At 35.2% G+C, this 15,938-nt stretch overlaps 1 protein-coding gene across 8 annotated transcripts in view; it reads left to right on the forward strand.

The window, feature by feature from the left end:
- CHD9 (chromodomain helicase DNA binding protein 9) overlaps positions 1-15,938 on the forward strand; it is a 237,295-nt gene that overhangs the window by 82,356 nt on the left and 139,001 nt on the right. Inside the window, exon 1 of one of the 8 annotated variants that reach the window (XM_058707440.1) lies at positions 4,958-5,239. The exons of the other annotated variants lie outside the window; for them this stretch is intronic. Within the exon in view, the coding sequence (XP_058563423.1) occupies positions 5,216-5,239 (24 nt within the window). The 5' untranslated portion in view covers positions 4,958-5,215. Of the gene's footprint in view, positions 1-4,957; positions 5,240-15,938 lie in introns of those variants that run through there. 8 annotated transcript variants of the gene reach the window in all.

Here is a 15,938-nt window from a genome sequence, read left to right on the forward strand (position 1 = left end):
TTTTGTCATGCTACCATGTTGCTTTTATAATAAAAAGGTATTTAATGTAATATTTTATCATTTGTCTGAAATCACGTTAAATTAAGGATTTCTAAAATGCTTTAGTTCCTTGGTTACCTGTGAGATTTGGTGGACAATGTAATATATCACAGTATTTAAAATTAAACATGTAGGGACCATTCATTCCTTTCAGAGCTTTCAAGTGTTTAAAGAAGATAAAATCTTTATTTTTTTCCCTTAACTTGATTTTATTTGTTTCAAGTGGTATTTTCAGTACATTTTTTTGAAATGTTTAGGTAGATTTTAACATATTTAAAAGGCACTCATAAACCCTCCTTTCTCTTTTGTAGCCTGAGTAGAATATTATGATTTTGCTCCCTCTACTGGAAGAGGACCAAGCATCCTCTTTAGAAGGACCCTGGGAAAAACCTCTACTGCTTGAACCTAGGGTCATCTGTCCACTTAATATGCAGATTTCTGACTAGTTGACTAGTCATATTGTCTAGTGTATACTTGTCGTTATGAAGCCCAAAATTTATTTACTGTTTACTTTTATTTTTCTAGGGGCCTTGTCATCAATTTTTTTTTTTAATTCATGTATTTCTAAACATTTCTGTTGGCTTTAAAAGAAGTTATAGATCTGGAATGAATAAAGGGTAATTATAAGTAACTAAAGTAGTCCCTTTTGCTAGCATGTAGATAGTACTGTCTCAGAGAAATTTTTTTCAGACCCATTCAGACCCATCCTTTCATAAACCATCTTCCTCTACTGATACATTCATAAGGCTTTGTTTAAATCCATTCACCTTTTTGTTCCAGAGTTTTTGTTTTGCTAACATCTCATTCTTTATGCTAGGTGTTCAAAAACAGGTAAAAGGCAGTTGGTTTGGAATATTTTGTTGACTTATCAAAAAGCTGTTCTCAAGTTTCCTATTATTTCTTAGTGTTAATAATATTTGGGAGTTGTTGGTTGTGGGGGTGAAGACGAGGGATGGATTTGGTAGAGAAGGTGGAGGATGATTATGACTGAGTTTTATGAAATGTATATAGGTTTTATATGTACTGAATCATAGGTCACATATCCTAAATATGTGAAATTTGATTTAATATGTGTAATTTTAATAAATTTTGGTGGAGATTACACGTTTTTTTGGCTATGTAATTTTCAGAATGTTCTGGATGGTTATGGTTACTACATAGAAAAATTGCTGTATTAATGAGTAGTTCTTCTTACGTTATTATGGTCTTTCCCCAGATTCTTTGGAAATAATTTTTTTCTTTTAGATTTTTTTTAACTGTCTCTCTTAATTGCAGTAATTTCATTTCAGACTAAATTAGCATAGTTGAATGTATATAGACATTAGAGATTAAAAAATAATCTCTTATTTGGTATAACTTTTGGCTTATCCAAATAAAAAAAATGAGATTCATTTTATTATAGCCAAAACAAGATATTCTTTAACCTAACGTGTGAAAATTCATAATGGCACTCTATTCAGAATTCTGGAAAGCTTCAGTGAGAGTGTTGGATATGTAAAGAATACTTCTAAGCCTTGCTTTTTCTTATGTCCCAACTGAGGTCAGGTGGTTGTGGATATAATTTCAAATATCTTGAAGTAAGTACTTTGAAGTCTGTGTCAGTCATTAAAAACAGTGAATATTGCTGAGAACATTTCTTATATAATTGACTCTAGAATTTTACCATGAGAAAAGAAAAAGGGTAAGAAGCTATAGCAAGTGTTCCTAAATGTAAGTACTCACTAAACATAAAGAAAATACTAGCTTATTTTCCTGTGTAATTTTTAGAGCATAGGAATTTCGAGAAAAAAATACTATAAACTTTTCATTGCTCTCTTATGACAGACACCTTCTGCTATTTTGTAACACAAAATCTTTCATTTTTGTCTTCTTTGTAAAGTAGAAATCACATTATGTGATCTCTCAATGTTTATAAATTCAATTTAATGTAAGTTTGATAGCCGTGTAAAATACGTGGGATAGCTGAAATAGCATTCAAAACAAAAAATATAATTTTAGGATGTACATAATTCCTTTTTGGTTTCATACTGTGATGAATTTATTACTTTATTTAGTACCTTGAATTTTTCATTTTCTTCCCAAGGATAGGGAAACTTACATTACCTATAGGTTTTTAAAGAAAGTAGAGAAACACCTGTTTGAATAGCCTATGTCAGACACATTTTAAGACAATGAATTTTTTTGTGATAAAAAATTTAATATGTGGTTTTTAAAAAAATTGGACCATATAGAAAACAAACAAGTTAAAAATAAGTTACTTGTGGGGCACCTGGGTGGCTCAGGCAGTTAACCGACTGACTTTGGCTCAAGTCGTGTTCTCACAGTTTGTGAGTTCAAGCCCCCATCGGGTTCTGTGCTGACAGCTCAGAGCCTGGAGCCTGCTTCAGATTCTGTGTCTCCCTCTCTCTCTCTGCCCCTCCCCTGCTCACACCACACACACACACACACACTTTCTCTCTTTCTGCCCCCAAAATAAATAAACATTAAAAAAAAATTTTTTTTAATGTTACTTGTAATACCACTACCAAAGATGCCATTGTTGACATTTTGCTGTATGAGTTTCCAGTGAGATGTGTTGTTTGTCTCATCCCTGTCCTTCACCTACATATTTTTGCATTTTTAAGAAATAAAGTTGAGGTCATTATAGTTCATGCTTTTTGGCAAGTGGCTCTTTTCACCTTCCAATTACTATGTTGCAGACATTTTTCAAGTCATTAACTGTTTTTCTGAAAATGATTTTGAATGGCTGAATAGTTTAACCATTACAAGATTGCTAAAGCACCACATAAAAAATAAGGTTATTATTGAGCACTGGAAAAATCTGAATCATGTTTAATTAAAATGTATTTATATTTTTCTTGCATATATTACCATTACAATTCAGTTTAAAATAGATGTGTAGCAATAGCAAATATTATAATGACTAACATGTAGAGTACCTACTTTGTGTTAAGCAGTATTCTGAATACTTTAGCATACATTAATACATGGATCCCTCACAACACTCCTTTTATTTGGGTACAGTTATTTCCTTGAATTTCTGTGGGAGGAAACTGAAGTACAGAGAAATTAAATAGTATATACCCCAAGTGACACACACAGCTAGTGTGGAGATAGCCAGTGGCCAGACTGGATTCAACCAAGTTTAAGTCCATTATATTGTTGTCTTACCCACTTTTACTTTCCTTCAAAGTATGTTAGCACATTGTAATATGTAATAATAATATACTAAATGATTTTTCCCTACTTATCCCCTCCCCCTTTCAAAAATCTACCCTACTGATGAGGCAGAAACTTGCTTTAGAATCTTTAAGTGGAAAAGAGCATGCATCTCATGTTTTCTGGCCATGTTGGCAAATAGTTTATCCATTACCAAAGGGAAAAACACTCCCAAAACAAAGAGAAGTAAACCAAAATAGCTATTGCTTCCAAGAGTGTTGAGACATTTTTAATAAAACTGTATAATAAGAAGGTAACAACAAATGCTCTAAAGATAAATGTGATCATTATCTTCAAGTGTTTAAAGAACGTTAGAGGTCAGAATTAGGCCTGCTAAGTGAAAGTCACAGAAAAGTGGATTATCATCTGATACTAAAGAAGAAGTTTGAAGTTCCTTTCAATGAAAGCAGGTAAATAGAATGGCTCAGATGTGTCACAGAAAGAATTCCTATAGTGGGTGTAAGATGGACTAAATTGGTAGGTTCTTTTCAACTCTTAAGACTCTGCAGTTGTAATTTTGGGTTTCATTGCAGGACATATTCATATTGCCTGTTTAGCTCGTGAGTGGTGATTACAAATAATGAAGAAAGATAAAGAAATATGACAGGTTCTCTGCTATCCAACAATGTCAGGGAACTTATTAAACATGAGTAAATTTCCAGATAGTTAAAATGTATTCTATTAAGCATGAAAATCTTTAATTATATGGCACCCTCCCCCACCCCCAGAGGGCGATGATGATGGTGGTAGAATGCTTGGTTAGGAAAAGATGAAGAGAAAGAGAGTTTTATATGGAGGTCTTGTATGTTCAAATATGTAATGGTTATTTTTACACTTAAGTAAGGATCCCCACTTAAGTAAAAATCTGTTGGAACACATTTCTTAAGCAGAAACATAGCTAATTTTGTGTAGAAGGAAAGGTGTTTTTAAAAAAGAAGGGGGGATGCCTGGGTGGCTCACTCGGTTGGGCGTCCAACCGACTCAGGTCATGATCTTGGGGTCTGTGAGTTCGAGTTCTGCATCGGGCTCTGTGCTGACAGCTCAGAGCCTGGAGCCTGCTTCAGATTCTGTGTCTCCTTCTCTCTCTGCCCCTCCCCCGCTCATGCTCTGTCTCTCTCTCTCTCTCTGTCAAAAATAAACATTAAAAAAAAACTAATAAACTATGTTTAAAAAGAATGGGAAAAAACCTATGTAAAACTAAAGGGATTTGCTATATGTTGTTATACTCAATTGAACTCAGAGGATCCCAAGCTCTTTGCTAGGTTTTTTTTTCTCCTAGTGGTAACTTTTCCTAAGTCAAAAAACCCAACATATATATATATATATATATATATATATATATATATATATATATATGTGTGTGTGTGTACAATTAAAAAAAACTTGTCACTCCACTTATACTCTGGACAAAAGGAAGAGAAAAAACTAAGAAATTTTTAGATCGTCTCCTTGAAGTGATTAAAAATCTTATACCATCCTTCTGTTGATCAGTTTGCTTAAATCTTTATGCATTTGGTGTGGTATATTGCCTATAAGAAGTTTCAGAATTCCTATTGTCTAAGCCAGAACAAAAAATAGAAATTATGTATAGGAATTTCCCTTTTAGTTCCTTTTTTTTCCCCCCAGTTAAAGTGGACTAGTTTTTGGCTTTGACATTTCTGTCATGTCTTCAGGATTAAAATATTCTATTTGAACGGAGAAATTCATGGAATATTAGCTAGTTCTAAAATATGATCTTAATAACTAAACTCTGTACTGTATTGTAGAAGAGTTGAGCTCTGCACAGCCTGCCAAGAATCAGAGTAACAGAAACTCCAGTCGTTAACAGTAGCTTTAAGGCCGTTGACCTCTAACATGCATACTTAAGGGTGAAAGGTGAACAGGAAGTGAATTCCAGGGGTGGGGAAGAGGCAGCAGTTGGTGAGAAATTTGTGGATTAGTGCAGTATGTGAAGAGCATGAGATCCAAGCCAAACTTCAAAGTAGGTCTAACAAAATTTTGTTGTGTTTAATTTTATTGATGAGGCGCACTTCCAGATAGCTTAGGACTACTCCGTCATTTACTTGTTGTTAATGTCTGAAATTGAAAACAATGTGATAGGGCTACTGAGCCATCCAACTTTATATCTATTATGATAACATGAATACACAGTTGTTTTGGAATACATCAGTGTGGGTGATCAGGTTTCTTCATTTGGGTATTTGGGCTGAAATTATTTTAAATTAAGGAAATATTTTAATACAATGTAGTGTGGGTAATATAGGAAAAGGGATAGTAAGCACATAGTTGGGAAATGTGGACTGCAGTTTCAGTTACATAAAATCTGGTAATTTGCTATGCTCAACTGTGCAAATAATACCTTGCACATTTATGATGCAAGTAATACCTTACAGATTACGAAAGGACAGTCTTTAAAGCAAGATTTTTTCCTACGTGAATATGTGTTTGTGTACCTGAAAGCAGTACAAGTTTATATTGACCATTTCATGGAATTTCATAGGATTTTTGATCTGGACAAGATTTTCCTCCATTCTCAAATACGAAAAAAAAAAAAAAACAATGGTAGTGAAGTCATAATTTGCTTGCTAACTAGTTATCAGATTCCTTTTGTAGTTTAAACTCAGAAATGAAAGTGATACCATACGATAGTGAGACACTTAGATTTACTGTGTTGTGTTATAAAATGCAAATATGACTGGTTGTCTCCAAATTGGGAGATAAGTTAACTTTTGGAGGGTTTTGTTTGTTAGGTGTATATAGCTTTTAATGTGTCATAAGGTTTTAACTATATCTTTAGTCTTTAAAGAAAACACCCTTATTATTTGTCAAATGTAGGTATAAGGTGTATATACTGAATTTTATATAACATCTGTGTTTTGGAAATGTTGCATTTTTAATGCTTTTATTCAAAATTTACTAGTTGTCCACCAGGTATATGAGATTATGCTGGGCAGTGAGGTTGCAAAAATGAAGGATCTGGTCCTTTGCCTTCGAAGAACTCAAATTGAAAAATCATACTTTCCCTTTGATCCCATTATAATTTCAGAGCTGTTCTCTTTTCATTTCTGATTCAGTTTCGATTACAGTGGTTTCCAGTACTTTTCCTTAGCTGTCCAGCTGACTGATTAGGAATGAGTGATTTACAAACCAAAAATTAATTTTTTTGACCTATCCTGTTTAAAGGAGGTATTGTAGTTTCTAGGTTGTCTCTTTGATTCATGACTTTTTAGCGATCTCCCATTATGTGATTCTTCATATACATCTATTAATATATGAACATATATTATACAATTGTCTAAGGTCCAGTTGCTTTTGTGAATGGCAGAGCCAAGAAAGTAGGCCCTTTTCTTTTGAGCTTCTAATCTACTTTATTACAAACTATTGCAAAACTCTTACAAAGCTGTGCTATGTACTCAACTTGAAATACTATTTTTTTGTGTGTCAAAAAAGAAATAGTGGGGCGCCTGGGTGGCTCCGTCAGTTAAGCACCCAACTCTTGATTTCGGCTCAGGTCGTGATCTCGCGGTTTGTGGGTTTGGGCCCCACATTGGGCTTCGTGCTGATGGTGCGAATCCTGCTTGGGATTCTGTCCCCCGTTCTGTCTCTGCCCCTCCCCTGCTTGCTCTCTATCTCTCTCTCAAAGTAAATAAACGTTAAAAGAAAAGAGAAGAAAAAAAAAGTTACTGAGAGATATACTTGTGATATTGCTAGATAAATTTCCCAGGGCTTTATTCCCCTAAATACCTCGAATGTAAGACTTTTAGAAGTAATCTTTAAAAAATTAAAATAGTAAACGTTAAGAGTATAATTAGACATAGAAATAGTAATAACTTTTGCACAGTATTTTGAAAAGTGGTTTTTTTTTTTAACATTATTTGAGTCTTTTGGTAATATTGTGGGTTGTATGCAAGTTAGTAATATTTCCCAGAATTTGCAGATCAAGTATTTGAAGTGTCAGGAAGGGAAACAACCTGTCTAAAGTCAAACAACTACTAATGGCTTAGCAGAAACAGCACGTGTTCCTTGAGCATCTGCTATTTATCTGTCAGGTGCTGTGCTAAGTACTAAAAGTACAAAAAGGAAGATACTTCTAAGGCTAGGCCTGTGTTTTTGTTATTTTACAAGAACAAAAATGGGTCCAATTCAGCGTAAGTGATATTAGAAATGTCAATATTATGAATGTGTTCAAACTGTAGATTTTGAAGGTATCACTTATTTTTTTCTAACTTTATTTTGGAAAATATTTTAAACTTACAGAAAAGATGAAAGAATTATATAATGAACATCCATATTCCCATTGATGTAGACTCACGATCTGTTAATTTTTTGCCACATTTGCTTTCTTGTTTTATTTTTATTTTTAATAAAAGGTAACTTTTACTAAGTGTTAAAACTTAGTATCACCAGTAATGGGATATCATGACACTATATATATAATATAAATAATATCATTTATATATATCATGATATATATAAGTGATATACATATATCATGACACTATATATATATTTATATATATATATAAATATATATATATAATTATATATATATATAAATATATATATAATTATATATATATATTTATATATATATATAATTATTATTATTTTTTTAGAGAGAGAGACCACATGAGCCAGAGAGAGGGGCTGAGAGGGGGAGAGAGAGAGAATCCACACTGAATGTGGAGCCCAATGCTTGGGGCTCAGTCCCACGACCGAGGGATCATGCCCTGAGCTGAAATTAAGAGTCAGACGCTCAACCATCTGAGCCACCCAGTTGCCCCTACCCCCAATTATTGTAACATGGCTCTTCTTAGAACAGGTATATCCTCCTACAAGAATACTTTTATCACAATCAAGAAATTAACAGATAGTAACAATAAATATCATAGTGTATAGTCCAATAAAATCCTATACGAATACTATGCGAATTTCAATTTTTTTAAAGAAGGTTTTATTTTTAAGTAATCTCTACACCCAAAGTGAGGCTCCAACTCAAAGCCCTGAGATCAAGAGTCGCACACTCTACCAACTGAGCCAGCCAGGCAACCCCCCCACCTCCAAATTCAGATTTCTTAAGTTACCCCATAATATTCTTTAGAGATGTTTGTTTTAAAATCCAGGATCCTGTCAAAAGCCAGGCATTGCATTTATATCTCCTTAATTCTCCTTTAACCTAATACAGGTTTTCCAGGCCTTTTTGTTGTTCTTTCCTGGCATTGACATTTTTTAAAAGTCCAGGCCAGTTGCCTGTATTTGTCTAATTGTTTCTTCATAATACAGCTTAAAATTATTTATTTATTTGTTTGTTTGTTTGTTTATTTATTTATTTTGGTAAGAATGCTGCAGATGATTTTGTGTATTTCCATTGAATTTCAATAGGAGGTGTGATATTAGTTTGTCCCATTATTGGTGATACTGAGTTTTATCACTTAGTAAAAGTACCTTTTCCCCTTTGGAATTAATAAATAAATAAAAAGTGGAATTGTTTTCATCAAGAGTTGGACCCAGGGATTCAAAAAAACATTAAACATGTTATAAGTTATTATCATTTTGATTCTTTTTGAGTATTTGGCTAGTGGGAATCCTTTTAAGCTAATTCCATGCCCTATTAATATGTCCTCATCAATCTCTAATTACTTCTCTACTTTCTGGTGCAAGAAGATGTTTTTAATTTCCCTTAGACTTGGAATCAGCCTTTTTTGCTTGTTTGTTTTTAAGGCACTCATTTAGTTTGTGAACCCTATGTAATAACACAACATCTCAGTACCATTGTGTAGTTTCTGAGCTTTGTTTCATGTTGGATGCTTGTGATTATATGAACAAATTCTGGAAATTGTTTATTCAGTTTCATAAGTACTCCGTCAACCTGTGTGATTTTGCATGGCGCTGTGCTGTGTGTGAAATAAGAAGTAGTCCTTGCTTGGTATTTGATTTAGGTTAAATTTATATTGAAGAGAGGGATTTAAGTTTTTTAAAAGTTGGATACAAACTTTTGAGAACATACCATGTACTAAGCACTAATGTAGTTATAATTTTTAGATGGTTTTGTCTGTAAGATATTCATTTGTTGATAAATTCAACAAATATATTTTTAATACCTGACATATATAAGACCATATGGTAGGCATTCTGCTTTTTTGTAACTCACAAGGGAGATAAGACCCATATAACAAATATGCATGAACCAGCCTCCCGAATAACGTATTGTCAGCAGTATATGCCTAGACATGATATATAAATAATCGAAAATGGTGGTGGATTCTAAAATATTGGTTTATGTAGCATTGTATTTCTCCTTTGGGGATTTGTAATATTTCAGATCTCTTAATGAAAATGATTTATTTCAGGCATCTACCGACTGCCTAATATATGAAGAGACCTAGACATTTGACAACTACAAAAGTAAACATGTTCATTGCAAGTATTCAGAAAAAGTTTAGAAAGCACAAGCAAGGAAAGTCACTCCTCATCGCACCAACTAGAAACAATCCCTTTTTATATTTGGGAGATCTATGTTTTCAGTCTTTTTTTTTCTCTATTAAATATAATTTATTGTCAAATTGGTTTCCATACAACACTCAGTGCTCATCCCAACAGGTGCCCTCAATGCCCATCACCCACTTTCCCTTCCCCCCTACTGCGCATCAATCTTCAGTTTGTTCTCAGTATTTAAGAGTCTCTTATGGTTTGCCTCCCTCCCTCTCTGTATTGTCTTTTTTTAAATGGTAGTATAGTTCACATGCATGTATGCTTTTAGTCTTATGCTCTGTATCTGTTTACCTATTTGTTTTGTTCAAATTTTCAGCTTTATGTAGATATAATTGACATGTAATGAACCGAACATATTTAAAGTGTACAGTTTGCTAAATACACACACACACACACACACACCAGTGAAACCATCATGACAATCAGGATAATGAACATACTCATCACCCTAAAAAGTTTCCTGTGTCTCTTTTCTTCCATTTCCCACTCCCCCCGCCCCACAAGGGCAACCACTAATCTGATTTCTGTCACTATAGATTAGTTTGCATTTTCTAGAATTTTATACACATGGAATAATATAGTGTTCACTCTTTTTATCTGGTTTCTTTTATTTGGTGTAATTGTTTTCAGATTCATCCAGTAGGTACAGGTATACTAGTTGATTTTGTTTTTTATTCCGAAGTAGTATTCCTTTATATGGATATACTGCAATTTGTTTTTCTGCTTGTCTTTTGGAAGAAGATACTGTTTCTAATTTGGAATTATCATGAATAAAATTGCTATGAACATTAGTGTACAGCCTTTATGAGGACATACACTTTTTGTTTTTAAGAATACGAGTATTTTTATTTCATCTACAAGATTCACATTTTTCATATTTTAAGACCTCTGAAACTGGATGCATCTTTCGATTGATGGCATTTTATAATACCTCTTAGGGAAGCAGCAGTTATGAAGAGGTTGGAATTACATGCACTTGCATTCAAAGTGTCAGGGTGTCAGCAGATGGAAGGAAATCCAGAAGACAGGAGCAGAGGGCACTCTTAACTGGTAGAAAGCAATTTGTGTTCAAAGTACTGGCAATGTTTCTGGAGCCAGAGTCAAAGAAAATTAGCTCTGCATAATTATAAAACCATGTTTGGGAGACTCTCAGCCTTGGCTTTTCACATTATGGATTATATTAGGAAATGCTTCATCACCAGCACTTTTCATGGCACACAGGATAATTTTATGGGGATGAACTTGGATATTGGATAGTGATGACTCTAAGTGGAAAATTGATGAAGATTAGGTCTCTGAATTTTGAAGCAGTTTTAGGAATACCTTAACTGATTTATTTCACTTAGTTTTCCTTTTTTTTTAAGTTTTTTTTTTTTTAATCTTTTTACATTTATTTATTTTTGATAGAGTGAGACAGAGCACGAGCAGGGGAGGGGCAGAGAGAGAGGGAGATGCAGAATCCGAAGCAGGCTTCAGGCTCGGAGCTGTCAGCACAGAGCCCGACATGGGGCTCGAACCCACAAACCGTGAGATCATGACCTGAGCCAAAGTCGGACACTTAACTGACTGAGCCACCCAGGCACCCCACTTGGTTTTCCTTTTTATGTATGCACAAAGGTGTGATTGATGACTAAAAAAAAAAAAAAATCTAAGCCAAAACCTTGCCTTTCATTTTGGATTTTTTTTTTTTAAGTTTATTTATTTGAGACAGAGAAAGTGCAAGCGGGGAGCGGCAGTGGTGGGGAGGGGCAGACGGAGAGGGAGAGAGAGAATCCCAAGCAGGCTCCACACTCAGCACAGAGCCCAGTGCAGGGCTCAAACCCACAAACGGTTAGATCATGAACTGAGCTGAAATCAAGAGCTGGATGCTTAACTGACTGAGCCACCCAGGTGCCCCCTGTTTGGATATTTTGTTGTTGTTCTGTTTTTGGATAATTTTTATTAGTATGTATTCACTCTTTTCTTCTGTTGTGTAATCTCCCCATCCAGTGTGTTTCTTAAATCTCATTTTCATTCATTTTATGCTTTACACGTCTCTGCCTAACATGCTCAATCTTTCCTCTAACGTACTGAACATTTGGAGTATAATTATAATAGCTGTGCTACTGTCCTTGTCTACTACGTCTATCATCAGTGTCATTTCCGAGTCTGCTTTTGTTGATTGATTTTTCTCCTCAGTGTAGTCTGTGTTTTCTCCTGCTTTGAATGCCTGATAATTTTTGAATGGATGCCAGACATTTTGAATCTTACCTTGTTAACAGTGATGGAAAGTTTTACATTCCTATAAATATTCTTGAATTTTGTTCTGAGATACAGTTACTTTGAAATCCGTTTATCTGTATAAGATCTGTTTTTGGGCTTTGTTAGGCTGGACTAGAGCAATCTTTAGGGTTAATTTTCCCACACTCCTGACACAATAGCCTTCTCTGTCCAGTACCTTGTGAAATACAAGATTTTCCACTATGACTCTGATGGGAAGATGAACTATTCTTGGCCCTAGTGAGAAGTCAGCTGTTTTCAAGTAGTTTGTTCTGGGCCTTGGGTAGTTTCTCCACAAACTAGTAGCACTAATCCATACTTACTTAAAACCTTATGAAGATCTCTAGAAGCTGTTTCCCTGTGAAGCTCTCTCATCTCCAGAACATTCCCCAGCAAACTAGCTGCCTTGGCTTTCCTGGACTTCCAGCTTTGTCTCAACTCAAGGAGGCTGTAAGATTCCATGTGGCTGCCTCTTTCCCTGTTCTGCAGTGTGGAAACCCTCTCCTTGAAGTAAGTAAGCTAAGACAGGAGTCAATCTTAGCTCATCTGTTTCCCTTCTCTCAGGGATCACTGTCATGGGTTACCTGATGTCCATTGTTTAAAAGCTATTGTTTTATGTATTTTGCCTGGCTTTTCAGTTGTTTCAAACAGGAGTGTAAATCCAGTTCCTATTACTCCCACCTTGGCCTTAATTGGAAGACTTATACTGCTATTTTAATGACTTTATAATAATTTATAATGTAGAAGTGCCATAATTTTTTAACCAGTTTGTTTTTGGATAGTATAATGAACATCATTGTAGATAAATTGTTGTGTATACCCATGATTAGACAGAGCCCTAGGAAATCAAGGTAAATGTACAGACTTTCCTTCGAAGACTTATATAATTATGAATCACAATAAAAACACAAATAGCCAATAAGTTCGGAGCAGTTATAGTCACGTTCATGACTTTACATATATTTTCTCATTTAACCTTTGAAACAACTATGTGAGGTAGATCTTACCACCTATTCATTTTACAGATAGGGGTTTGAAGCATAGAATTGTTAAATAGCTTGCTCAGGGTCATACAGCTAGTAAACAGCACAGCAAGTTTTCAAATGTAGGCAGTAGGACTCGAGCCCACGTTACCCTCTGTTGCTTTAGGGTTTGGGAATATATAGTCATGTATCAATTTCTTATTGTTGCTGTAAAAATATCACAAATTTGGTGTCTTCAAACAACAAATTTATTATCTCATAGTCCTGGAAGGCAGAAGACTAAAATGGATCTCACTGGGCTAAAATCAAGGTGTTGGCAGGGCCGCATTCCTTCTTAGAAGCTGTAGGAGAGAATCCATTTTCTTGCTTTGCCAGTGTATGGAGGCTAACCACATTCTGTGGCTTGTGGCCCCCTTCAGCAATGACTGGTTGAGTCGTTCTCTAATTCATTGTATGACCATCATCTGCCTCTTTCTTCCACTTATAAGGACTCTTGTGATTACTCTGGGTCCTTGAACAATCTAGGATAATCTCCCCCTATTTTAAGGTCAACCTTAATTTCATCTGCAGTCTGAATTTTCTTTTGCAGTGTTAACATATTTATAGATTTGGGGGATTAGGAGGTTGATATCTTTGGGGGGGGTCATTATTATTCAGCCTTCCACAAGCCATGAGGCCAATTAGAAGAGTATCTTTTAAAGAATGAATTTAGGGGCGCCTGGGTGGCTCGTCGGTTAAGCGTCCGACTTCGGCTCAGGTCATGATCTCACGGTCCGTGAGTTCGAGCCCCGCGTTAGGCTCTGTGCTGACCGCTCAGAGCCTGGAGCCTGTTTCAGATTCTGTGTCTCCCTCTCTCTCTGCTCCTCCCCTGTTCATGCTCTGTCTCTCTCTGTCTCAAAAATAAATAAACGTTAAAAAAAAAAATTAAAAAAAAAAAAGAATGAATTTAATGTTTTTTTGGTTTTTTGTTTTGTTTCTGAAAGAGAGAGAGAGAGAGAGACAAAGCATGAGCCAGGGGTGGGGCAGAGAGAGAGGGAGACACAGAATCTGAAGCAGGCTCCGGGCTGCAAGCTGTCAGCACAGAGACTGATGTGGGGCTCGAACTCAGGAACTGTGAGATCATGACCTGAGCCAAGTCAGATTCTTAACTGACTGAGCCACTCAGTCTCCCCTAAAGAATGAATTTTATAAGGACCTAGTTTATGACTTTATGACTTCTCATTATGAAAAGCCTGTTTGAGTATCTTATCCTTATTTTCCTCTTTAGTCTTTTCTCTCTGCTAGGAGAGACTCATGCTAGGAGTCATCTAGTGATCTAGAAGGTAGTGATTTAGAGTTGGCTATCCAAAATTTACAGTTTCACATTTCCCAATAATGCATATTTAACTGATTTAAATAAATTCAACAATTTTCAAAAGAAATCCACAATTTTTATTCATTCAGTAATTATTCAGCAAGCCCCTGTCCTATACCAGACATTGCAGAGGGTACTTTCTATAAGTATCACGTTTTATCTTCACAATGATCTTATGATGTTAACAGCGGCATCTTAATTTATAAATGAGGGAACTGGACTTAGGATAGTTTATAAATCACAGACCTACGATTGAACCCAGATTTGAGAAAAGTAGGTATTGAGAACAGATAAAGAGGTTATGATTTTGTAATACATAATCTATTTTTACTTGTTTAAAAAAAATTTTTTAATGTTTTATTTATTTTTGAGAGAGACAGAGGCGAATGTGAGCAGGGGAGGGGCAGAGAGAGGGGAGACACAGAATCCGAAGCAGGCTCCAGCTCTGAGCTGTCAGCACAGAGCCCGACATGAGGCTCGAACTCACGAGCTGTGAGATCATGACCTTAGCCGAAGTCGGACACTCAACCGACTGAGCCACCCAGGTGCCCCTTAACTTGTTTTAATAGTTTACATTAATATTGATTACAGAATAATTTTATGTAATTCCAAGCTAAGTCATTAGATATTGTAATACTGCATGGATCAGTACTATTTTTTTCCCCAGATAATCTGATTTCCAAAGTGTTGCTGTATTTTATTTTGTAAAAATGCTCTTATTGACTCTTTTGCTTTATGTCATGTACTTTTAGCACTTTCTTAATGTTACTCATGTGGTTGTATGTTACTGAACTGAGGCATAATACTAGAAAGTAGAAGCCATGAAGTTTTGTCACCAGAAAATGAAGCTATTTATGAAGGAAAAGAATAAGATCGTTTTCATCTTGGTTCTTGGCATCAGTCACTTGTTTCTCAGTTCTGGTGTCAGACAACAAATATTTTGGAGGTGAGTTTTCAGATGTAAGTTTCTTTGATAAAGTGGAGAAAGCATTGAATTTAGAGTCAGGAGGACTAGGTTCAAGTCCTGACCCTGTTATAATTGGCATAGGAGTCTTTGGCAAATTACCTTCTCTGCAGTTTTCTTGTCTGTAATATATGAATGTAGATTTTTGGAATTTCTGATTAATAAATGTGACAATGAATTTGAAAGTGCTTTTATAAATTGTTAAGTCAGCTTGTTGTTTAATAATGATTCCTTGCTTTAAGGATTTTAAAAAATTTTTGGAACTAGAAGTAGTTTTCTTTTTTTTTTTTTAAGTGTATTTTGAGAGAGAGAGCACAAGCAGGGGAGGGGGAGGGGCAGAGAGAGGGAGAGAGAGAATCCCAAGCAGGCTCCAGGCCGTCAGCACAGAGCCCAAAGCGGGGCCCTATCCCATGAACAGTGAAATCATTACGTGAGCTGAAATTAAGAGTTGGGTGCTCAACCAGCTGAACAACCCAGGCACCCCAAGAACTAGAAGTAGTTTTAATCATGAATCAATTTTTTAGAAGTTTGCAGTTGTAGGACCCAGATGTAAAGTTTACATAGCTTTCTAGTGGTATAATCTAAAAAAGATTCTCTGATCCTATTTCCTTGTTATTGTTTGTTTTTC

Source organism: Neofelis nebulosa, chromosome 17 (genome assembly GCF_028018385.1).
Source record: "Neofelis nebulosa isolate mNeoNeb1 chromosome 17, mNeoNeb1.pri, whole genome shotgun sequence".
Taxonomy (NCBI): Eukaryota; Metazoa; Chordata; class Mammalia; order Carnivora; family Felidae; genus Neofelis; species Neofelis nebulosa.